This window comes from Poecilia mexicana, unplaced genomic scaffold (genome assembly GCF_051168715.1).
Source record: "Poecilia mexicana isolate PSO_F unplaced genomic scaffold, ASM5116871v1 scaffold_3, whole genome shotgun sequence".
Classification (NCBI taxonomy): domain Eukaryota; kingdom Metazoa; phylum Chordata; class Actinopteri; order Cyprinodontiformes; family Poeciliidae; genus Poecilia; species Poecilia mexicana.
In genome coordinates this window covers 25,541,234-25,565,345 of record NW_028263372.1, presented here as the reverse complement: position 1 = coordinate 25,565,345, position 24,112 = coordinate 25,541,234, and the positions used below count along the sequence as shown (strand labels likewise).

Sequence of the window (24,112 nt, the reverse complement as noted above, 5' to 3'; positions counted from 1 at the left end):
GCTTGTTTTTAGTCAATTCCTTAATATTGATGAAAGAGTTTGTGTTTCATTTGCTGGTTATTTAAGTTATAATAGGGGGAAATGTTTTGTTATTAATGAAATAATCTGTCAATGGAACAAGAACTTTTTTCAAGTTTCTTTAGAACAGTGAGTTATTAAAGTTCCTCTGTACAGATGACAGCACAGATCAGTGTCTGTCCTGTGATTGGACAGATCAGTGTCTGTCCTGTGATTGGACAGATCAGTGTCTGTCCTGTGATTGGACAGATCGGTGTCTGTCCTGTGATTGGACAGATCGGTGTCTGTCCTGTGATTGGACAGATCAGTGTCTGTCCTGTGATTGGTGGCTTTCTTTCCAGCAGGAAGTTGTGAACAGAGTTTAAAAGCTGCTGCAGGACTGCAGATATTCACAGGAAGCTGGATCAGCAATGGCTCTGCTGAAGGTTCTGCTGCTGCTGCTGGGGCTGGGTGAGTTGGAAACACTGGGGACACTGGGGACACTGGAGACACGTCCACTGGTTCCAGGGAGGCTGCTGCTCTCTGTGACTCTCAAACTTCCCTCTGATTCTGTTTCAGACTGAAACTTCTTTGCATATAAACTGTGATGCTTTTCAATCTTTAACTGTTTATCCTCTTTCTGTTCCTGCAGCCATGTTTGCACCTGATTTCTGAGTAAAGTCCTCCTTTCTCTTCTTCAGGTGTTTCAGTGAACTCAGGTGTTTCTCGGCAGAAGAGAATCATTGGAGGTCAAAACTGTGATGACGGGGAGCGTCTTCATCATGTTCGGCTGGAGAGCAGCAATGGTGATGAAACGATCCGCTGTGGAGGATCCCTGATCCATCCTGAGTGGATTCTGACTTCAGCTCAGTGCTGGAAGCCAGGATGGTAGGAAAGAGACATGAAGACAGTTTTATCTGCAGATGATCAGGTTTTCTGTTTGTTCCTTAAAATCCAATCTTTACTGCAGGACTAACACGGCAATATTGAAGGTTCATCCACGGACTGCTGGGCAGCAGAGTCAGGTAATCCAAGACATACCTGTGACTCATCGTCTCCACCAGCATGGCATCATGTTGCTGAAGCTTCAGACACCAGTAACAGATGTCCCACCTGCTCAGCTACCACACTGCAGGCGTCGTCTTAAAGTGTAAGTCTTTCTCTGATCGTAACATGACTTCAGGTTTTCTCTCTCCACTCCTCCAGTCCTGCTGCCTCTGCTTCAGCACACCTGAGTCAGGTAATCAGGCCACCAGCAGAACCAGAACCCGTTTAGCTCAGGTGTGTTGGACCAGAGACGCATGTAAAGGACGCAGGACACCATCACTGAGGACTGGAGGTGGACACTCCTGTGTCAGTGGATGAAGTCCTTCATGGATTCATTTTATGTTCTTTCATTGTTCTTCATAGCAATTAATTTTCTACATTATCTTGTATTTGTACATTCTATTCTTTTGTTTTAGAGGCGATACTGTTCAGCTGGCAGGAGAGGCATTAACGACAATCGGCCCCAATAATGAGAGATGTGAGAGAAATATTGAAGTTATGATAATAAAATCTTTGTTTCTGTCTCTTCAGAGAAGATCAACTATAGAACATGTTTATATTTCTCCACAGTGCCCATTCATAGTATTGCAGGACATCTTCAGTGTGTCAACATGCAAGTTGTTGGTGGTTCCTATTTCCTTGGAACATTTGGGTATATGGTCCGTGTGGAAGCACCAAACAAGGATATATGTCTTGTAAGTTTGTTTCTTCAATAACTCTCTGCAACAATTAGAAGAGTTTTCTGTTTTACAACATAAATAAATATATTGATATATATTTTTCTACAGGCTGACACTGGTGGAGCAGTGATGTACAACGGCATGATTTATGGTGTGATTTCTTTAAGTAGTAGAGATTACACATGTCAGAGTCCAACATCGATCCTCGATGTGTGTGAATACAAGGAATGGATTAGAAGAAAAATTCCCCGTGGACTAAGAAGTATCAAGAAATAAAATTATCATCAAATTTCCTCTAACATGTAATTTTATAATTGTATCTTCAATAGTTTGATCCACATGTTTGTAGAATTAGAATAAATTAATTGTTTCATTTTTTTCTCACCTGATCTTCACCTCCCTAATGGAGTTTTCTCTTCACCTCAGAAATGAAAAATGAATCATAAATGCATGAAAAAGAAACATTTCCTGGCTGATTGTCATTACATTCATGGATCAGTTGATATTTTCCCTGAACTGAGTCTAAAAATGTGACATGAGTTCTAAATCACATGAAGAGGAACACCAGAAGTAATTTATTAATTCAGTTTTTGTCTTTATTTTACATCAGAAATGAACATGCAGCATCTAAACTCTGCCGCTCTGGAGTTTCTATTCCTGATTTAGTTCTAGAGAACTTTAAACTCCACGACCAAAGAGCCGTGCACAAAAATAATGAAACAGGTCACATAATGCAACTATTAAATAATAAAATCCTAATAACTTAAATAGAATAGAAAAAAATATGAAGATACAAAGGAAATGTTCAATAATTAATTATTTAAAAGTCAAAATCTGCAATGAAATAAGTTTTATGAAAATATTTAAACAGTTAAAAATGATGGTAGTTTCTGGTTTACACAAATTTAACAAAATGATTGAAAATGTTTCTCTTTTGCAGTTTAAGTGTCATTGTTAAATACTTTTTTAAATTTAGAACTTTTCATAGTTATACAGTTGTAAACAAGAATTATCTTAAAAACATTCACATAAAAATCACCTGCAAAATAAAGGAAGTGCAAAAATATTTATTTTCTTTCACTGTTGAAATTAAAATCTAAATGACATGTTTACTGTGTAAAACTTCTTAGAAATTACAATTTGGTTTTCAAAAGTTTAGACATGACAGAAGTTCTCTGTACGTTTTATAGTAACATCTGGAAAAACTAACAAGATGGTAGTACTGCTAAAATATGTCATTAAATACTTTATTATGGTTTTCACTGATATTACATCAAATTAACCAGAAAAGGTTTGTATCATCAAACATGATAGCCTTAATAATTCTATAATCACCATCCACATAATAGTTAGTTAGTTAATTAACAATTTGAACTCATTTCTATGGTTCTGAGTGGGATCTGAGCTGGAGGTTCAAGGTTATAAGTAGAAGTTACTGCAGAACCTCAACTGATTAAGGACGATCCAGCTCATAGCATTTGAAGTTCACAAAATGTCACATAAACATCAGTGAAAATACTGTAGCAATAATTTGAACTGCAACATAAAGCCAAACATCCCACAATTAATCATTTCAAGATGTCCCAAAAGCATCGGCAGACTGGCATAGGGGGGATTCCAGGTACATTCAGGGCCGGTCCAAGCTAATATGGGGCCTTAGACAGAATCATGATTTAGGCTCCCCAGCCCATCCTACCAAGAACATCAGCATCACAAACTGTGTTTAAATATAGATTTAGTGAAGTCTGTCATAGGGAGATTAATTGGCTGAGTTTAAAATCAATCACTGATTATTGCTTATTTGCTCTCATGTATTTGTGAACAAACCCAGCTCAAACACAAGGATTACGCCACATTGTAGCCATGGTAACACAACAATGAAACTGTCAAGATGATTTTTTTCACTTTTACAAACTAAACTTCATAATTAAATCCTAAATGTAATATTTATTCTTAATTTTTTTCTCTGCTGAATGGATTCAATAACAGTTAATAACATTGTCATTCTCAATAGACGACTGTGACAGTTTTACATCTATAATATGTATTAAAATTCAACATTTGATACCCCTGAATGGGTATAAAATGCTCTTCATGCTCCTCAGCCTCCTGCTGATGGAAGAGGATAGATCAGTCTGTGTTCAGTATGTGCTCCTCATCATGTGTACTTCATGATCAGGAAGTCTTTCTGCATCGTGTGCTCTAGAGGTCTGAAATGTGGCGATTTCTTCAAGTTGCCATCCCTCCCTGCAATAGCTGTAGATTGCGGTAAACCAATATTGTCACATTTAAGCTTTGACAGCAGGTGTTAGAGATTTTTTGTATTATCATTTTTATTACTTTAGTTCATTATTCAGTCTAATGTTAATCAGTAGTGACGTGCTCTGCTAAAACGTTTTGCTTGCTGTGTTGAATATCTGTGTTCCTGAGAACTGATTGTTCCCTCCACTCTTGGGAGAAATTGCTCTATGGGGAAAGAGCTTGATAACCTGTGTGTTAGATAGAGCTTGCTATCTGTTTTTGTTGTTTCTTTTCTCACTCTTGTTTTCCTAAATAAAAGGCCTGCTCTAGCAGAGAGAGGGCAGAACGCTCTGTGAACGGCTTGGAGGAGCAGTTTGCTGAGTCTTCCCCTTTTGCAAAAGTTTGGCTAAAATTCATATACATGGTCTGTGGTTCTTTTATGTAGGTTCAGAAAAATACCTATCAGCTGGTGTTCCCACATACTTTATAGCCTAAAAGATCTGACAAAAGCCGGTTAGCGAGTTGCTAACATGCAAACAAATGGCGGTTCCGGTTTGTGGCGGAAGTTGTGCCCATAAATTACGCAAAGCTTCATGGGGGCTAGGAATTAGGTGGATAGATATATGATATAAAACATGTGATTATTGTCGAAATGGACACTGACAACCCAAACAAGCGAGAGATTCTTCTTGAAAATGACAAAACCATTAACATTTTTCCTGCTGTCTGGGAGCCTCTGGATGTTGGTGTGGAAAAGAGAAGCATCAGAGCAGATTTAAGAATGAATGGAAAAGAAATCATGGAAAGTATCAAACAATAACTTTACCACAAATAAATCACTCTGAATATGTCACTGTTGCCTTCATTTTTGTTTTTATGTTTTCTTTAAATTTTTTCTGATTTTGTACTAATTTCTGCTTCTGCTAATTTATGCTATTCCCTTTGCTATGTTTTTGTTTTGAGCTTTTTCACATATTTCAGGTTTTTTGTTTGTTCTGCTTTTATGCATTTCTGCCGCAATCATTCTGCAAATATGCTTTCTCACGACTATTTCGCTATGAACAGCATTTTTCTAGTTTAAGTTATAATAGGGGGAAAAGTTTTGTTATTAGTGACATAATCTGTCAATGGAACAAGAACTTTTTTCAAGTTTCTTTAGAACAATAAGATGTTAAAGTTCCTCTGTATGCAGATGACAGCACAGATCAGTGTCTATCCTGTGATTGGACAGATCGGTGTCTGTCCTGTGGTTGGACAGATCGGTGTCTGTCCTGTGATTGGACAGATCGGTGTCTGTCCTGTGATTGGACAGATCGGTGTCTGTCCTGTGATTGGACAGATCGGTGTCTGTCCTGTGATTGGACAGATCGGTGTCTGTCCTGTGATTGGTGGTTCTCTTTCCAGCAGGAAGTTGTGAACAGAGTTTAAAAGCTGCTGCAGGACTGCAGACATTCACACGAAGCTGGACCAGCAATGGCTCTGCTGAAGGTTCTGCTGCTGCTGGGGCTGGGTGAGTTGGAAACACTGGGGACACTGGAGACACTGGAGACACGTCCACTGGTTGCAGGGAGGCTGCTGCTCTCTGTGACTCTCAAACTTCCCTCTGATTCTGTTTCAGACTGAAACTTCTTTGCATATAAACTGTGATGCTTTTCAATCTTTAACTGTTTATCCTCTTTCTGTTCCTGCAGCCATGTTTGCACCTGATTTCTGAGTAAAGTCCTCCTTTCTCTTCTTCAGGTGTTTCAGTGAACTCAGGTGTTTCTCGGCAGAAGAGAATCATTGGAGGAATAAACTGTGATGACAGGGAGCGTCTTCATCATGTTCGGCTGGAGAGCAGCAATGGTGATGAAACGACCCACTGTGGAGGATCCCTGATCCATCCTGAGTGGATCCTGACTGCAGCTCAGTGCTGGAAGCCAGGATGGTAGGAAAGAGACATGAAGACAGTTTTATCTGCAGATGATCAGGTTTTCTGTTTGTTCCTTAAAATCCAATCTTTACTGCAGGACTAACACGGCAATATTGAAGGTTCATCCACGGACTGCTGGGCAGCAGAGTCAGGTAATCCAAGACATACCTGTGACTTATACTCATCGTCTCCACCAGCATGCCATCATGTTGCTGAAGCTTCAGACACCAGTAACAGATGTCCCACCTGCTCAGCTACCAGACTGCAGGCGTCGTCTTAAAGTGTAAGTCTTTCTCTGATCGTAGAATGACTTCAGGTTTTCTGTCTCCACTCCTCCAGTCCTGCTGCCTCTGCTTCAGCACACCTGAGTCAGGTAATCAGGCCACCAGCAGAACCAGTACCTGTTTAGCTCAGGTGTGTTGGACCAGAGACGCATGTAAAGGATGCAGGACACCGTCACTGAGGACTGGAGGTGGACACTCCTGTGTCAGTGGATTTTTTTTTCTGTTCTTTCATTGTTCTTAGTTTTCTACATTATTATCTTGTATTTTTATATTTTATTCTTTTGTTTTAGAGGCGATACTGTTCAGCTGGCAGGAGAGGCATTAACGACAATCGGCCCCAATAATGAGAGATGTGAGAGAAATATTGAAGTTATGATAATAAAATCTTTGTTTCTGTCTCTTCAGAGAAGATCAACTATAGAACATGTTTATATTTCTCCACAGTGCCCATTCATAGTATTGCAGGACATCTTCAGTGTGTCAACATGCAAGTTGTTGGTGGTTCCTATTTCCATGTAACATTTGGGCATATGGTCCGTGTGGAAGCACCAAACAAGGATATATGTCTTGTAAGTTTGTTTCTTCAATAACTCTCTGCAACAATTAGTTTTCTTTTACAACATAAATAAATATATTGATATATATTTTTCTACAGGCTGACACTGGTGGAGCAGCGATGTACAACGGCATGATTTATGGTGTGATTTCTTTAAGTAGTAGAGATTACACATGTCAGAGTCCAACATCGATCCTCGATGTGTGTGAATACAAGGAATGGATTAAAAGAAAAATTTCCCGTGGACCAAGAACTATCAAGAAATAAAATTATCATCAAATTTCCTCTAACATGTAATTTTATAATTGTATCTTCAATAGTTTGATCCACATGTTTGTAGAATTAGAATAAATTAATTGTTTCATTTTTTCTCACCTGATCTTCACCTCCCTAATGGAGTTTTCTCTTCACCTCAGAAATGAAAAATGAATCATAAATGCATGAAAAAGAAACATTTCCTGGCTGATTGTCATTACATTCATGGATCAGTTGATATTTTCCCTGAACTGAGTCTAAAAATGTGGTAATCCACAGAGTGCAGGGCAAACTCCTACAGCGGACGCCACCATCGTTATGAGAGAATTAGATTAAATGATGCGTTTGGGATTATTTAATTTTAGGTCGACCATAGATTTGTCACATTTAGAGAACTGTATGGTAGGCCCTGCTGCTTGGACGAAGGTGAAGTTGGGTAAAGGGGAATTCCACCTAATTTTTTCTACCGTCAGCATCTTTAAAAGGATATGGCCAATTTTACTAAGGGAAAACCACAGCTGCTGGTATCTTACCATATTTTAGGAAGTATGGTAAAATACCGTCAGCTGTAGTTGACAGGCATTTACCATATTTTAGAAAATACTGTAGAATACTGGGAGTTTTGGTCAGCAGCAGTGGCGGAGCTATGGGGGGGCAGCGGGCAGTCTAGACTTTCAGATATAAAGAAACGATCCGTGACTCTCACTGCAACGCAGCTCAAAGCCTCAGCACCACCTGCTCACTGTTCACTCTCTGCTTCACCTTAATGTTACTACCAGGCGGTTCGCAGTGCTGATGGTGGATCTGAGCTGGAGGTTCAAGGCTATAAGTAGAAGTTACTGCAGAACCTCAACTGATTAAGGACGATCCAGCTCATAGCATTTGAAGTTCACAAAATGTCACATAAACATCAGTGAAAATACTGTAGCAATAATTTGAACTGCAACATAAAGCCAAACATCCCACAATTAATCATTTCAAGATGTCCCAAAAGCATCGGCAGACTGGCATAGGGGGGATTCCAGGTACATTCAGGGCCGGTCCAAGCTAATATGGGGCCTTAGACAGAATCATGATTTAGGCTCCCCAGCCCATCCTACCAAGAACATCAGCATCACAAACTGTGTTTAAATATAGATTTAGTGAAGTCTGTCATAGGGAGATTAATTGGCTGAGTTTAAAATCAATCACTGATTATTGCTTATTTGCTCTCATGTATTTGTGAACAAACCCAGCTCAAACACATAGATTACACCATATTGTAGCCATGGTAACACAATGAAACTGTCAAGATGATTTTTTTCACTTTTACAAACTAAACTTCATAATTAAATCCTAAATGTACTATTTATTTTTTTCTCTGCTGAATGGATTCAATAACAGTTAATAACATTGTCATTCTCAATAGACGACTGGTACAGTTTTACATCTATAATATGTATTAAAATTCAACATTTGATACCCTTGAATGTCTGGAGGGCCCCTGTATGGCCCCTACCATCAGCTAATGTCTTTCTTTGTCTTGACTTCTCAGTTTTACAATTCTAGATTTCAGAGGTGCCAACATAGAAAAATGATGTAGAGTTAATCCCTCTGAGCCTTTTTGATCTTTAAAGCAGCCTGCAGATATTAAATAGTTAGAGCTGAAATAAATTTAACCAGTATCAATTTAAACTCTTCTTCATTCTGTTTTGCTTTCATCTCTGTGCCACAATCCGCAGAGGTCTCCTGCCATCCCTAAAAAAAATAACACCCTGGGAGGTTGCCCATATTGCCAATGTCAGAAATCACAACTGTCTGCACCATTAAACATAGCAATTAACGGTAAACAATGCTCAACTATGAACACTGTCCAAGGCCCAATAAGCAAGAAGTAACCAAGCAGAAGGAGCACCGTGACTATTTTCATCCTCCCTCCTGCTGCAAAGTCTGCCACCATGACAGGTGACAAAAACAAAGAGCAATGAGCATGCTATGTGTTCTGATTTTATTTATTCGCCTACATATATATAAAAAAATTCCCCTCTCACCCTCCGTGGGTGGTCTCTTTCATCCTCTGAGCTCGGGTCCTCTACCAGAGGCCTGGTATATATATATATATATATATATATATATATATATATATATATATATATATATATATATATATATATAAAACACATATATATATATGTGTGTGTGTGAAATTAAATAATAGCAGTGTACACAGAGCATTACAAGAACAAAGAACGGCTCTTGGTGAGGCTTCAGTCCTATCAACCTTAATAAAGATCCGTCCAGAAGAATCTGATTGTTCCTGAATGTCATATTACGATATTGCACTTTGGTCACAGCGTTGTCCCATATTTGCGACACCTCAGTCAACACCTCCACACAATAATTCAGCACGAGTGGCAACTTTTTTTCATCGCAGATGCAACATATGTGTCTCAGTACAGCTAGCTTTGCTAGCATCACGTCCACAGAGCTTACCTTTCTTTAAGCTTTCCTTCCAAGTGACGCTAAAAGTCAGACGAAGTCTCCACCATCTGTGAAAGCGAAGCGCTGCTGATTTTACATGTCGCCATATCTTATGATTTAAGCAGCTATTATCAATTAGTTAGACATCTTCTCCCGCTCAGAGGAAACCACTGCGCATGTCTGGAGCTCCGCGTGCGAGTAAAGGTGGAGGCGATGGGTGATAACAGACACTAAGTCATGTTATTGCTCGGATTTTAAGGCGCCACCTTAAGTCCCTGAACTTCACATTTTAACGGACAAAAAGCGCAACGCGACTTGGATGTAACGAGTAACGTGACAGTTTTGTAGAAATGTAGTGAAGTAGAAAGTACAGATACTTACTGTAAAATGTAGTGGAGTAAAAGTAGAAAGTACCCATTATGAAATCTACTTAAGTAAAGTACAGATACACGAAAATTGTACTTAAGTACAGTAACGAAGTAATTGTACTTCGTTACTTCCCGCCACTGCTGAGTGGGTCGGCATACTTTTTCATCTGTCGGCCATATTGGATTTAACGAAAATGTCTTGCACTTCCAGTGGATGGCCAGAGAAATTGGGAGGTGGAGGAGTTAATTATTGCTATCTAAGAAGAATTTTATTTTCAGGATAATGGTCTCACAATTATCCTCACAAAAAGCCCACATGAACACAAGAAAATTACTTTTGGATAGCTGTCCATTGCCGGCTATGCATGAAATGTATTATATATATAATGCATGGTCTGAGATGATAACAGGACGGTGTTTGTCAGTCATGAAAGATATTTGGAGATAGGCACCAAAACCCCTCTTGACCCCACTGGGGACAAAGGTTTAAGAAAATGAATGGATGACTACAATAGAGAGTAGCATGGAGGCTAAATCTCCACACTTTGAAAACCTCTGGGCTTCACTGAAGATCAACTTTTGTATTTTGTCATTTATTATGTAATGATTAATTGGAACATGTCATATTTATTTCAGGGCTGATTGAGAGTAACAGCTGCATTTGTTTAATAGTTTAAATGTTGTAGCTTGATTTGAGCCTTTTGCTAACAAAAATAGTCACTTTGACCCTAAATGCTGCTGTTCAGCTTCTTGTGTTCACAAATGCATCAAAGCAATCAAGAAAACCTGTAAAAGTAAAGAATCATGGGTGATGAACATGTCAGTTTGCGACCAAAGATCAGACTAGAACCAGCAATTTTAGAGCTCTGAATTCTTTCTTTATGCAGCTCTTCAAACATTTCAATCCATTTTACAGCATAACATGCATTCAATCAAGAGGAGGGAGAGACTCCCTCTGATCTGAACCACCTGGCTTTTAAGGGATTGGTTCCCACCAGGACTAATTAAAGGGGTGGAGACATTTACATTTCCAGAAAGAAAAAAAGAAACATTTGTACTAAACTATATTCCTAGAAAAAATATTTACACAATTAGAACTAACTCTAACATATTCAAAACTAAATCAAAAACAATCTGTGCCCAAACAAAATCCAAAAACATTTCCTCCCCCTCTCAAACAATGGATTGGAAACACCTGGTCCTTGTCAGCACTGTTCATGGGCGCGCTTCCATGGCAACACATGACCAGGTGACCTGTTAGGGAGGGAGTAAACCCCCCACACAACATAAAGAAAATCACTTCAGTTAAAAGTTCACCATAGTTTTCCTTTAAACGTCTTTTAAAAATCAGAATTGTTTTCAGTTATTTGGGTGAATTTTTGTGATTTTTAATTTTTTTGTTGTAATTTTACATTTACAACAAATGCAAATGCTCTTCAACACCCAGCTCTGTAACATTGTTCTTTTTCAAAATAAAAGAAGCAAACCCTTTTCTGTTTATAAGAAGGGTCATCTTCACAGCTCATCAATAAACAAAATATTCTACTTCCGGGAGCAAAGGCAGATGTGAATTCTTGTAGATTTATCTTTAAAAATTATCAACCAGAAAAAAAGGACGAGTCGCTCTTTCTTCAGAAAATCTGTTTTATTTCATCAAGTTTAGAATCAAGTTTTTCTTTGAGCAAATCTCTCTGCAAGCTTGTGCACTACAACAACAGAACATTTACCAATTATTTTTAGTCTATTTTCTAGTTCAAACCTCTCAGTTTACTTGAGATAAAGCAAAACTAATTTACAAGTAATTTTGCAGCAAAATGTGTCAGCTGCTTGTTTTTAGTCAATTCCTTAATACTGATGAAAGAGTTTGTGTTTCATTTGCTGGTTATTTAAGTTATAATAGGGGGAAATGTTTTGTTATTAATGAAATAATCTGTCAATGGAACAAGAACTTTTTTCAAGTTTCTTTAGAACAGTGAGTTATTAAAGTTCCTCTGTACAGATGACAGCACAGATCAGTGTCTGTCCTGTGATTGGACAGATCGGTGTCTGTCCTGTGATTGGACAGATCGGTGTCTGTCCTGTGATTGGACAGATCAGTGTCTGTCCTGTGATTGGACAGATTGATGTCTGTCCTGTGATTGGACAGATCGGTGTCTGTTCTGTGATTGGACAGATCGGTGTCTGTCCTGTGATTGGACAGATCGGTGTCTGTTCTGTGATTGGACTGATCGGTGTCTGTCCTGTGATTGGACAGATCAGTGTCTGTCCTGTGATTGGACAGATCGGTGTCTGTCCTGTGATTGGTGACTTTCTTTCCAGCAGGAAGTTGTGAACAGAGTTTAAAAGCTGCTGCAGGACTGCAGACATTCACAGGAAGCTGGACCAGCAATGGCTCTGCTGAAGGTTCTGCTGGTGCTGCTGCTGGGGCTGGGTGAGTCGGAGACACTGGAGACACGTCCACTGGTTCCAGGGAGGCTGCTGCTCTCTGTGACTCTCAAACTTCCCTCTGATTCTGTTTCAGACTGAAACTTGTTTGCATATAAACTGTGATGCTTTTCAATCTTTAACTGTTTATCCTCTTTCTGTTCCTGCAGCCATGTTTGCACCTGATTTCTGAGTAAAGTCCTCCTTTCTCTTCTTCAGGTGTTTCAGTGAACTCAGATGTTTCTCTGGAGAAGAGAATCATTGGAGGTCAAAACTGTGATGACGGGGAGCGTCTTCATCATGTTCGGCTGGAGAGCAGCAATGGTGATGAAATGATCCGCTGTGGAGGATCTCTGATCCACCCTGAGTGGATCCTGACTTCAGCTCAGTGCTGGACGTCAGAGCCCGGATGGTAGGAAAGAGACATGAAGACAGTTTTATGTGCAGATGATCAGGTTTTCTGTCTGTTCCTTAAAATCCAATCTTTACTGCAGGACTAACACAGCAATATTGAAAGTTCATCCACGGACTGCTGGGCAGCAGAGTCAGGTAATCCAAGACATACCTGTGACTCATCGTAACCACCAGTATGGCATCATGTTGCTGAAGCTTCAGACACCAGTAACAGATGTCCCACCTGCTCTGCTACCAGACTGCAGGCATCGTCTTAAAGTGTAAGTCTTTCTCTGATTATAACATCACTTCAGGTTTTCTGTCTCCACTCCTCCAGTCCTGCTGCCTCTGCTTCAGCACACCTGAGTCAGGTAATCAGGCCACCAGCAGAACCAGAACCCGTTTAGCTCAGGTGTGTTGGACCAGAGACACATGTAAAGGACGCAGGACACCATCACTGAGGACTGGAGGTGGACACTACTGTGTCAGTGGATGAAGTCCTTCATGGATTCATTTTATGTTCTTCCATTGTTCTTCATAGCAATTAATTTTCTACATTATCTTGTATTTTTACATTTTATTCTTTTGTTTCAGAGGCGATACTGTTCAGCTGGCAGGAGAGGCATTAACGACAATCGGCCCCAATAATGAGAGATGTGAGAGAAATATTGAAGTTATGAGAATAAAATCTTTGTTTCTGTCTCTTCAGAGAAGATCAACTTTAGAACATGTTTATATTTCTCCACAGTGCCCATTCATAGTATTGCAGGACATCTTAAGTGTGTCAACATGCAAGTTGTTGGTGGTTCCCATTTCCATGGAACATTTGGGCATATGGTCCGTGTGGAAGCACCAAACAAGGATATATGTCTTGTAAGTTTGTTTCTTCAATAACTCTCTGCAACAATTAGAGTTTTCTGTTTTACAACATAGATAAATATATTGATATATTTTTCTACAGGCTGACACTGGTGGAGCAGCGATGTACAACGGCATGATTTATGGTGTGATTTCTTTTAGTAGTAGAGACTACGCATGTCAGAGTCCGACATCAATCACCGATGTGTGTGAATACAAGGACTGGATTAAAAGAAAAATTTCCCATGGACCAAGAACTATCAAGAAATAAAATTATCATCAAATTTCCTCTAACATGTAATTTTATAATTGTATCTTCAATAGTTTGATCCACATGTTTGTAGAATTAGAATAAATGAATTGTTTCATTTTTTTCTCACCTGATCTTCACCTCCCTAATGGAGTTTTCTCTTCACCTCAGAAATGAAAAATGAATCATAAATGCATGAAAAAGAAACATTTCCTGGCTGATTGTCATTACATTCATGGATCAGTTGATATTTTCCCTGAACTGAGTCTAAAAATGTGACATGAGTTTTAAATCACATGAAGAGGAACACCAGAAGTAATTTAGTTCAGTTTTTGTCTTTATTTTACATCAGAAATGAACATGCAGCATCTAAACTCTGCAGCTCTGGAGTTTCTATTCCTGATTTAGTTCTAGAGAACTTTAAACTCCACGACCAAAGAGCTGTGCACAAAAATAATGAAACAGGTCACATAATGCAACTATTAAATAATAAAATCCTAATAACTTAAATAGAATAGAAAAAAATATGAAGATACAAGGAAATGTTCAATAATTAATTATTTAAAAGTCGAAATCTGGAATGAAATAAGTTTTAAGAAAATATTTAAACAGTTAAAAATGATGGTAGTTTCTGGTTTCCACAAATTTAACAAATTGATTGAAAATGTTTCTCTTTTGCAGTTTAAGTGTCATTGTTATTTAATACTTTTTAAATGTAGAACGTTTCATAGTTATACAGTTGTAAATAAGAATTATCTTAAAAACATTCACATAAAAATGGATGAAAAAAAAACAAAAAAAACATGAACACTGTATGCGCTGGGTTTTTACCTTAGAATGGCCAACTCTGTTATTCCTATGTCAATTTGATACAGTAGAGGCTTCCACACTTCCCATATTTGCGTCCTCTGTCACTTTTATCAGCAGTTAAAACTGTTTAATCCGTTGTTAACATGTTGTAACCTGCTTTTCCGAGCCGCCTTTAAACGCAACATGAGCGCTACTACGCTCGCGCTGGGTTTCCACCTGTGAAGGAGACCTGCTGCTGCTGTGCGGAGCTACGTAGGTTTGTTAGAATCACTGCAGCAAACCAGCAAAACGCAAAGAACTTTTCACAGTTTTCCCTCCAAACTAACCGACTGAGTTGAGTAAAGCTGTTGGATGCAGGTAATGTTAGCTAAAGATGACTAGCTAATATCAATACAGAACCTTAAGCTTAACAAGTACCTTGTAGGCTACCGATGTTGGTGTCTATTTTCAGCTACGTACATTCATTTTGCCCCCAAAAAAGTCGATGCCCCCCCCCTCCCCCCTCACACTCGTCTTTTCAACCAGACAGCCATTTGTAATCCATGGGGGGGCAGAAAATGTTTGGAAACCCCTGAGGGGGGGGGGGGGGGGTCGCAGAAGAAAAAGTTTGGGAACCACTGCTCTCATGTATTTGTGAACAAACCCAGCTCAAACACAAAGATTACACCATATTGTAGCCATGGTAACACAACAATGAAACTGTCAAGATGATTTTTTTTCACTTTTACAAACTAAACTTCATAATTAAATCCTAAATGTAATATTTATTTTTAATTTTTTTCTCTGCTGAATGGATTCAATAAAATTTAATAACATTGTCATTCTCAATAGACGACTGTGACAGTTTTACATCTATCATATGTATTAAAATTCAAGATTTTATACCCCTGAATGGGTATAAAATGCTCTTCATGCTCCTCAGCCTCCTGCCTGATGGAAGAGGATAGATCAGTCTGTGTTCAGTATGTGCTCCTCATCATGTGTACTTCATGATCAGGAAGTCTTTCTGCATCGTGTGCTCTAGAGGTCTGAAATGTGGCGATTTCTTCAAGTTGCCATCCCTCCCTGCAATAGCTGTAGATAGCGGTAAACCAATATTGTCACATTTAAGCTTTGACAGCAGGTGTTAGAGATTTTTTGTATTATCATTTTTATTATTACTTTAGTTCATTATTCAGTCTAATGTTAATCAGTAGTGACGTGCTGTGCTAAAACGTTTTGCTTGCTGTGTTGAATATCTGTGTTCCTGAGAACTGATTGTTCCCTCCACCCTTGGGAAAAATTGCTCTATGGGGAAAGAGCTTGATGACCTGTGTGTTAGATAGAGCTTGCTATCTGTTTTTGTTGTTTCTTTTCTCACTCTTGTTTTCCTAAATAAAAGGCCTGCTCTAGCAGAGAGAGGGCAGAACGCTCTGTGAACGGCTCAGAGGAGCAGTTTGCTGAGTCTTCTCCTTTTGCAAAAGTTTGGCCAAAATTCATATACATGGTCTGTGGTTCTTTTATGTAGGTCCAGAAAAATACCTATCAGCTGGTGTTCCCACATATTTAATAGCCTAAAAGATCTGACAAAAGCCGGTTAGCGAGTTGCTAACATGCAAACAAATGGCAGTTCCGGTTTGTGGCGGAAGTTGTGCCCATAAATTACGCAAAGCTTCATGGGGGCTAGGAATTAGGTGGATAGATATATGATATAAAACATGTGATTATTGTCGAAATGGACACTGACAACCCAAACAAGCGAGAGATTCTTCTTGAAAATGACAAAACCATTAACATTTTTCCTGCTGTCTGGGAGCCTCTGGATGTTGGTGTGGAAAAGAGAAGCATCAGAGCAGATTTAAGAATGAATGGAAAAGAAATTATGGAAAGTATCAAACAATATCTTTACCACGAATAAATCCCTCTGAATATATCACTGTTGCCTTCGTTTTTGTTTTTATGTTTTCTTAAAAAAAATTTCTGATTTTGTACTAATTTCTGCTTCTGCTAATTTATGCTATTCCCTTTGCTATGTTTTTGTTTTGAGCTTTTTCACATATTTCAGGTTTTTTGTTTGTTCTGCTTTTTTGCATTTCTGCCGCAATCATTCTGCAAATATGCTTTCTCACGACTATTTCGCTATGAACAGCATTTTTCTAGTTTAAGTTATAATAGGGGGAAATGTTTTGTTATTAGTGAAATAATCTGTCAATGGAACAAGAACTTTTTTCAAGTTTCTTTAGAACAATGAGATGTTAAAGTTCCTCTGTATGCAGATGACAGCACAGATCAGTGTCTATCCTGTGATTGGACAGATCGGTGTCTGTCCTGTGGTTGGACAGATCGGTGTCTGTCCTGTGATTGGACAGATCGGTGTCTGTCCTGTGGTTGGACAGATCGGTGTCTGTCCTGTGATTGGACAGATCGGTGTCTGTCCTGTGATTGGACAGATCGGTGTCTGTCCTGTGATTGGACAGATCGGTGTCTGTCCTGTGGTTGGACAGATCGGTGTCTGTCCTGTGATTGGACAGATCGGTGTCTGTCCTGTGATTGGACAGATCGGTGTCTGTCCTGTGGTTGGACAGATCGGTGTCTGTCCTGTGATTGGACAGATCGGTGTCTGTCCTGTGATTGGACAGATCGGTGTCTGTCCTGTGGTTGGACAGATCGGTGTCTGTCCTGTGATTGGACAGATCGGTGTCTGTTCTGTGATTGGTGACTTTCTTTCCAGCAGGAAGTTGTGAACAGAGTTTAAAAGCTGCTGCAGGACTGCAGACATTCACACGAAGCTGGACCAGCAATGGCTCTGCTTAAGGTTCTGCTGCTGCTGGGGCTGGGTGAGTCGGAGACACTGGGGACACTGGAGACACGTCCACTGGTTGCAGGGAGGCTGCTGCTCTCTGTGACTCTCAAACTTCCCTCTGATTCTGTTTCAGACTGAAACTTCTTTGCATATAAACTGTGATGCTTTTCAATCTTTAACTGTTTATCCTCTTTCTGTTCCTGCAGCCATGTTTGCACCTGATTTCTGAGTAAAGTCCTCCTTTCTCTTCTTCAGGTGTTTCAGTGAACTCAAGTGTTTCTCGGCAGAAGAGAATCATTGGAGGTCTAAACTGTGATGACACGGAGCGTCTTCATCATGTTCGGCTGGAGAGCAGCAATGGTGATGAAAAGATCCGCTGTGGAGGAACTCTGATCCACCCTGAGTGGATCTTGACTTCAGCTCAGTGCTGGAAGCCAGGATGGTAGGAAAGAGACATGAAGACAGTTTTATCTGCAGATGATCAGGTTTTCTGTCTGTTCATTGTAATCTAACTTTTTCTGCAGGACTAACGTAGCAATATTAAAAGTTCATCCACGGACTATTATACGTTACCGTCAAGTAGTCCGACAAGCTCCTGAGATTTACGACAAGTGGCATGATATTGCGTTGCTGAAGCTTGAGACACCAATAAGAGATGTCCCACTTGGTCAGCTATCAAGTTGCAGCCATTGTCTTAAAGTGTAAGTCTTTCTCTGATCGTAGAATGACTTCAGGTTTTCTGTCTCCACTCCTCCAGTCCTGCTGCCTCTGCTTCAGCACACCTGAGTCAGGTAATCAGGCCACCAGCAGAACCAGAACCCGTTTAGCTCAGGTGTGTTGGACCAGAGACGCATGTAAAGGATGCAGGACACCGTCACTGAGGACTGGAGGTGGACACTCCTGTGTCAGTGGATGAAGTCCTTCATGGATTTATTTTATGTTCTTTCATTGTTCTTCATAGCAATTAATTTTCTACATTATCTTGTATTTTTACATTTTATTCTTATTGTGTTTTAGAGGCGATGCTGTTCAGCTGGCAGGAGAGGGAGCAACGACAACCGGCCCCAATAATAAGCGATGTGAGAGAAATATTGAAGTTATGTTAATAAAATCTTTGATTTTGTCTACAGGTCGAGTGAAGAACATGTTTATGATTCTCATGTTTCTCTACAGTACCTGCTTCTGCTATTCCATCACATCTTCAGTGTGTCAACATGAAAGTTGTTGCTGTTTCCACCTTCTTGCAGACACGTGGGCATATATTCCTTACTGAAGCACCGAACAAGGATATATGCTATGTAAGTTTTTTTCTTCAATATCTCTCTACAGCGATTCGAAGACTTTTTTGTTTTACAACATAAATAAATATAAATTTTTCTACAGGGCGACGCTGGTGGAGCAGCGATGTACAACGGCATGATTTATGGAGTGATTTCTTTTTTTGGAGCAGACTATGCATGTCAGCAATCAACTGTAATCATGGATGTGTGTGAATACCTGGAGTGGATAAAACAAAAAACTGGCCTTGAATAAAACGTAAACTATCATGAAATAAAATTCTCATCAAATTTCCTCTCACATATAATTTTATAATTGTATCTTCATCAGTTTGATCCACATGTTTGTAGAATTAGAATAAATTCATTGCTTTGTTTTTTCTCACCTGATCTTCACCTCCCTCATGGAGTTTTCTCTTCCTCAGAAATGAAAAATAAATCAATACATGAAAAAAAAGCATTTCCTGGCTGACATTCATGGTTCAGTTTGTTCAGTTGATATTTTCCCTGAACTGAGTCTAAAAACATGAGTTTTAAATGACATGAAGAGGAACACCAGAAGTAATTCATTTATTCAGTTTTTTCTTTATTTTACATCAGAAATGAACATGCAGCATCTAAACTCTGCAGCTCTGGAGTTTCTATTCCTGATTTAGTTCTAGAGAACTTTAAACTCCACGACCAAAGAGCTGTGCACAAAAATAATGAAACAGGTCACATAATGCAACTATTAGCAAATAATAAAATCCTAATAACTTAAAAATAAAAACATCACATTTTTATTGAAGATACAAAGGAAATAAAATGTCCAATAATTAAAAACAAATGTCGAAATCTGGAATGAAAGAAGTTTTAAGAAAATATTTTAAAACAGGCTAAACTAATTAATGGTAGCTTCTGGTTGCCACAAATTTAACATAAAAATGATGGAAAATTTCCCTCTCTTAGAGTTAAAGAGTCATTGCTAATTGTAATGTTAACACTTTTTACAGACTTACATAAAGCTATCAAAAAATTATCTTAAAAACATTAACATAAAAATCACCTGCAAAATAAAGGAGGAAATGCAAAAATATTTATTTTTTCACTGTTGAAATTAAAATCTAAATTATGTTTATTTTGTAAAACTTTTCAGAAATTATATTTTAATTTTCAAAAGTTTAATCACAACAGATGTTATCTGTAAATTTTATAGTAACATCTGGAAAAAGTAAAAAGATGTTAGTGCTGCTAAAATTTATCATTAAATACTTTGTTACATCTCTCACTGATAATATTAAACAGAAAAGAAGGTTTGCATCGTCATGCTGTCATTAAATGACACAAACTTTTTCTAACGTAGTGATTTTGTCGTTCATTTTACTCTTCATACTTAACAGACATTACCTGAAAGCTTTACATTTATAATTGTACCAAAAAAAATATTAACCTTGAATGAAAATGAGACATTTAATCCAGCTCTGATTTGGTGATTAAAGTTATTTTGTAAATTAAACTGTGATAATATCTTGTTTCTGAATAAATCAAACGGCTGTTTGTTATAATCAGTAATAACATCCACTGTCACATAACTAGAAAATAAATGTCTGTTGTCTGATCAGATTGTAACTCTTGTATTTATTTCTGATTATTAGTGGAAAAAAAATTATGGATTTCCAATGAAATATTAAACATATTTTTAGTTTTACAAACTGTTAAATTCATCATTAAAGAAAACAAAACTAAAATGTGCATCAGACAGTTTGTGTAGAAAACAATAACATCTGCATGGATATGTTGGATTTTGTTGCGGCCTTCTATGTTCCAAAAACAAAATTAAACAAAGGCCGTGTTTGGTAGCAGGTGATTTGATTTGCATGCACTTCCAACTTGATTTGTTTTGAAAAAAATACATATAAAAATAGCAACAAAGTAATTACTAAAAATGTCTTACAACTTAGCCGAACACGAAAGTAAACTTAATTTGATGTTTCATGTACAAAAAGGTGGTCAAAAAATAATTTACAAAAGCTCCCGTCAACACACCAAACATTTGCCAAACAATCGACCTTGTTAGGGATTTTTGTATTATCATTTTTACATTTATATATCATACATTTATTATTACTTTAGATCATTAATCAGTCTTATATTAATCAGTATTGACGTAATTTTCATTTAGTCTTGTTTGTGTTAAAACTTTTTGCACCAAGAACTGATTGTTCCCTCCACCCATGGGAGAAATCGCCCCCGATCGAAAGGGCAAGATGACCTGTGTAGATGGAGCTTGTCATCTGTCTTGCTGTTTATCTTCTTACATTCTTCCTTTTCCCAAAGAAAAGGCCAGTTCTAGCTGATAGGGGGTGGAACGCTCAGTGAGCGGCACGGAGGAGCACTTTGCTGAAACCTCTCCCTTTGCAAAAGTTTGGCCATAAAATCCATATACATTGTCTGTAGTTCTTCTATGAAGGTTCGGAAAACTACATATCAGACCTCCACTCAGCACTCGGTGTGTTCTTAATTACTCAAATTAATGGGAGCGTCTAATAGTTACCAACTTAATCTAAACAATTCCAAATATAAAAATTAATTACAAATTTTGGTTCTAAACTGACTTAAATATATTGTAACTGCCCAAAAAAGAAAACTAAACTAGTAGAAATTACAATTCACAAAACTGAGCATAAAGGGCCACAACAGATTTATTCTGGTAAATTCTGACAGTTTTGAACACATTTTCTAATGATAACTTAAACTTTAGAAACATTAAACACTCAAACATTTTCTATCTGAGTGTATTGAGAGGTCAGAGGAAGCTAAACTGTTGTGCAGATCTGCTCATGGGTGCAGAAGTGGGTGCATAAACACACATTTTGTGATACTCTGCAGGACTTCTCAGCAGGTGGAAGAAATCTGGTCCAATCAGCAGGACCCTGAACTCAGATTATATAAGGAATCCACAAAGCTGTTTGGCTGGTTTTGCAACAGAGCTGAGGAAGGGAAACACAGTCTCCAAAGTAGCATTTCATGGGACAAAGACTTAAATTAAATGAGGATTACCTGCAAGTCTTTTATGGGACTCAGTTGAAATTTAATTTGACTTTGGTTTTGCAATTGAGTAAAAGAAGGAAGGAGTTTGCACTGCTGGTTTTTACAGTTTGGCTGTATTAAATGCATCCAAAAACTTATGTCCTGAGGCAAAGAAAAGTTTAATTCTAATTTAGAAAAATGTTTGACCTCATGTAAAATGTTTGATTCAACTAAACAAAGGATTAAATCATTTAATTATTGAATCCATGGTTAAAACTGTGAAAGAAATGTCTGAAGTTAATAGTGGAATTGATAACTAAGATAAATTATTAACTTTGAATCAAATGTCTATAATGTATGTTTAAATTTGTATGTGTTTTGCAGGTTTTTCACCTCTTCATTGATTCACGTTCACCGGTGTAAATAAAAAAGATTGAATGAAATCCTGAAGACTCCAAGTTCTCCTTTTTCAAGTGTGGGAAGCCATGAAATTATAAAGCACTTGACATAAACATTTAGCGCTGCGCTAAATACTTAACTAGCAAGCTAAATATTATTTGCTAGCTAAATATTTAGCTTAGAGCTAAATAATTAGTTGGTAAACTTAATATTTAGTGAAGTTGCGAACTAAATATTTTAATGGCAAGCATAAATGTTTAACTAGTTGTCAAACTATGTCATTGTTTTGTTTATTGATTTTTTTTCCAAACATTTGTGTGTCTGATCAGTTTCAGTATTCCCTGATCTTACTGTCATTGCATCAAGACTTTTCATTCTGATGAGGCGTTCAGACATGAAGAGCTGCTTTAGAGGAATCATTCATTCTTAATTAGTTCTGAATCACTTTTGCAGGTTTGCTAGATTTCCAGGTTGTAGTAATTGTTTTAAGAAATGCTCCAGTTGTGCAAATCGTGAAGAAAGAACCAAAACCTCAGAGGAACTGGAAAACCAAAAATTCTTAGTCTGAAGAACTTCTTCACATTAAGTTGCAGATTATTGTAGTTTAAATACTGAGAAAATTGGCTGATAAAACGTTCTTTGGTGAATATTAGATGCAAATTTAGATCTATATAACAGGAAAAGGGGGAACAATCTTGGATTTTAAATAAAAGGTTTTACAAATGTGAGAGTGTGTGTTAAAATGAGAGATGAAACCAGCTTCTCAGTTAATTTAAAATGTCAAATGTAAATCTGTCAGGAGCTACAACAATATTAGCCTTCAGTGCAAGTCATGAAAATGATAAAAATAAATAAAATTATTGGAACACTAGTCTATCGCTTCTTGGTGCCAGATAAAATGTCTGTGTGGCTGTTGGTCCTTCGCTTACGGCCATACCACCCTGAACACGCCCGATCTCGTCTGATCTCGGAAGCTAAGCAGGGTCGGGCCTGGTCAGTACTTGGATGGGAGACCGCCTGGGAATACCAGGTGCTGTAAGCTTTTGCTGGCTCTTTAGTAGATGTACACGTTTTTGTTTCGTGCTTCTGAACTAAAAAGTGCCAAAGTGCAGGTCGTTAGTGCCCCCTGGTGGTAACAAAAGCTTACAGCACCTGGTATTCCCAACTTTGAATGTTTGAAGACGGTTTTCTCTAATGTTTCAGTGAACAATTGTCAAGTCAGCAGTTGTTTTCACAGAGGGAATTCCTATATGAAGTTTGTAAATTTAGTGGAAGAGACGCCGAGACTGACAGCAGCGTAATGTTAGCTGGAGTGATGAAAAAATGCTGGTGACAATGAAAACAACCTTGAAACGAAATGTGCGGCTCTCGCTTCTTGATGACACATAAAATGTCTGTGTCGCTGTTGGTCCTCCGCTTACGGCCATACCACCCTGAACACGCCCGATCTCGTCTGATCTCGGAAGCTAAGCAGGGTCGGGCCTGGTCAGTACTTGGATGGGAGACCGCCTGGGAATACCAGGTGCTGTAAGCTTTTGCTGGCTCTTTCATTTATCTTTTGTGAAAGACGACACTGAAGCAAAATGTGCCAGGAGGATGAGTAAATGTACAAGCTTTTGTTTCGTGCTTCTGAACTAAAAAGTGCCAAAGTGCAGGTGGTTAGTGCCCCCTGGTGGTAACAAAAGCTTACAGCACCTGGTATTCCCAACTTTGAATGTTTGAAGACGGTTTTCTCTAATGTTTCAGTGAACAATTGTCGTCTAGTCAGTTGTTTTCACAGAGGAAATTCCTGTATGAGGTTTGTAAACTTAGTGGAAGAGACGCCGAGACTGACAGCAGCGTATTGTTAGCTTTAGTGATGAAAAAATGCTGGTGACAATAAAAATGACATGGAAACAAACTGCGCGGCTCTCGCTTCTTGGTGCCAGATAAAATGTCTGTGTGGCTGTTGGTCCTTCGCTTACGGCCATACCACCCTGAACACGCCCGATCTCGTCTGATCTCGGAAGCTAAGCAGGGTCGGGCCTGGTCAGTACTTGGATGGGAGACCGCCTGGGAATACCATTTGCTGTAAGCTTTTGCTGGCTCTTTCATTAATATATCTTTTGTG

At 38.4% G+C, this 24,112-nt stretch overlaps 4 protein-coding genes and 3 non-coding genes across 8 annotated transcripts; all 7 read left to right on the top strand.

The window, feature by feature from the left end:
- Positions 1-428: 428 nt before the first annotated feature.
- On the top strand, positions 429-2,000 carry LOC148160248 (kallikrein-13-like). Its single transcript, XM_088004634.1, has 6 exons — positions 429-468; positions 699-885; positions 968-1,147; positions 1,461-1,522; positions 1,615-1,739; positions 1,833-2,000. The coding sequence occupies exons 1-6, from the start codon at positions 429-431 to the stop codon at positions 1,998-2,000; spliced, it is 762 nt and encodes a 253-aa protein (XP_087860760.1).
- Positions 2,001-5,438: 3,438 nt separating this feature from the next.
- On the top strand, positions 5,439-6,756 carry LOC148160247 (kallikrein-13-like). Its single transcript, XM_088004666.1, has 5 exons — positions 5,439-5,475; positions 5,706-5,892; positions 5,975-6,160; positions 6,452-6,513; positions 6,606-6,756. Exons 1-5 carry the CDS (start codon positions 5,439-5,441, stop codon positions 6,749-6,751), a joined length of 618 nt encoding a protein of 205 aa, XP_087860792.1. The 3' UTR covers positions 6,752-6,756.
- Positions 6,757-12,188: 5,432 nt separating this feature from the next.
- On the top strand, positions 12,189-13,746 carry LOC148160246 (trypsin-1-like). The gene is made up of 6 exons (XM_088004633.1): positions 12,189-12,231; positions 12,444-12,636; positions 12,719-12,898; positions 13,212-13,273; positions 13,366-13,490; positions 13,579-13,746. The coding sequence occupies exons 1-6, from the start codon at positions 12,189-12,191 to the stop codon at positions 13,744-13,746; spliced, it is 771 nt and encodes a 256-aa protein (XP_087860759.1).
- A 3,568-nt stretch (positions 13,747-17,314) lies between these two features.
- LOC106913573 (kallikrein-14-like) lies at positions 17,315-19,051 on the top strand. Of its 2 annotated transcripts, none has more exons than XM_088004665.1 (6): positions 17,315-17,351; positions 17,573-17,759; positions 17,842-18,018; positions 18,335-18,396; positions 18,491-18,615; positions 18,701-19,051. In XM_088004665.1, the coding sequence occupies exons 1-6, from the start codon at positions 17,315-17,317 to the stop codon at positions 18,848-18,850; spliced, it is 738 nt and encodes a 245-aa protein (XP_087860791.1). In that variant the 3' UTR covers positions 18,851-19,051. The 2 variants fall into 2 exon arrangements, with proteins under 2 accessions (XP_087860791.1, XP_087860790.1); XM_088004664.1 differs by having other exon boundaries at positions 17,315-17,394; positions 17,568-17,759.
- A 3,874-nt stretch (positions 19,052-22,925) lies between these two features.
- LOC148160245 (5S ribosomal RNA) lies at positions 22,926-23,044 on the top strand. The gene has a single exon (XR_015762615.1). It is a non-coding gene; the product is annotated as a 5S ribosomal RNA (ribosomal RNA).
- A 373-nt stretch (positions 23,045-23,417) lies between these two features.
- On the top strand, positions 23,418-23,536 carry LOC148160244 (5S ribosomal RNA). Its single transcript, XR_015762614.1, has one exon. It is a non-coding gene; the product is annotated as a 5S ribosomal RNA (ribosomal RNA).
- A 424-nt stretch (positions 23,537-23,960) lies between these two features.
- Positions 23,961-24,079, top strand: LOC148160243 (5S ribosomal RNA). The gene has a single exon (XR_015762604.1). It is a non-coding gene; the product is annotated as a 5S ribosomal RNA (ribosomal RNA).
- Positions 24,080-24,112: the final 33 nt, after the last annotated feature.

What these genes read in the sequence shown, in the direction of transcription:
- LOC148160247 (XM_088004666.1), top strand. Translation starts at nt 5,439, where the DNA reads ATGGCTCTGCTGAAGGTTCTGCTGCTGCTGGGGCTGG. An exon ending in TCTGCTGCTGCTGGGGCTGG is followed by an intron (nt 5,476 to 5,705) that starts GTGAGTTGGAAA and finishes TCTCTTCTTCAG; the next exon opens with GTGTTTCAGTGAACTCAGGT. An exon ending in TGCAGGCGTCGTCTTAAAGT is followed by an intron (nt 6,161 to 6,451) that starts GTAAGTCTTTCT and finishes CTTTTGTTTTAG; the next exon opens with AGGCGATACTGTTCAGCTGG.
- LOC148160248 (XM_088004634.1), top strand. Translation starts at nt 429, where the DNA reads ATGGCTCTGCTGAAGGTTCTGCTGCTGCTGCTGGGGCTGG. An exon ending in CGGCCCCAATAATGAGAGAT is followed by an intron (nt 1,523 to 1,614) that starts GTGAGAGAAATA and finishes ATTTCTCCACAG; the next exon opens with TGCCCATTCATAGTATTGCA. An exon ending in CAAACAAGGATATATGTCTT is followed by an intron (nt 1,740 to 1,832) that starts GTAAGTTTGTTT and finishes ATTTTTCTACAG; the next exon opens with GCTGACACTGGTGGAGCAGT.
- LOC106913573 (XM_088004664.1), top strand. Translation starts at nt 17,315, where the DNA reads ATGGCTCTGCTTAAGGTTCTGCTGCTGCTGGGGCTGGGTGAGTCGGAG. An exon ending in CTGGAGACACGTCCACTGGT is followed by an intron (nt 17,395 to 17,567) that starts TGCAGGGAGGCT and finishes TCCTTTCTCTTC; the next exon opens with TTCAGGTGTTTCAGTGAACT. An exon ending in CAGTGCTGGAAGCCAGGATG is followed by an intron (nt 17,760 to 17,841) that starts GTAGGAAAGAGA and finishes CTTTTTCTGCAG; the next exon opens with GACTAACGTAGCAATATTAA.
- LOC148160246 (XM_088004633.1), top strand. Translation starts at nt 12,189, where the DNA reads ATGGCTCTGCTGAAGGTTCTGCTGGTGCTGCTGCTGGGGCTGG. An exon ending in TGCAGGCATCGTCTTAAAGT is followed by an intron (nt 12,899 to 13,211) that starts GTAAGTCTTTCT and finishes CTTTTGTTTCAG; the next exon opens with AGGCGATACTGTTCAGCTGG. An exon ending in CGGCCCCAATAATGAGAGAT is followed by an intron (nt 13,274 to 13,365) that starts GTGAGAGAAATA and finishes ATTTCTCCACAG; the next exon opens with TGCCCATTCATAGTATTGCA.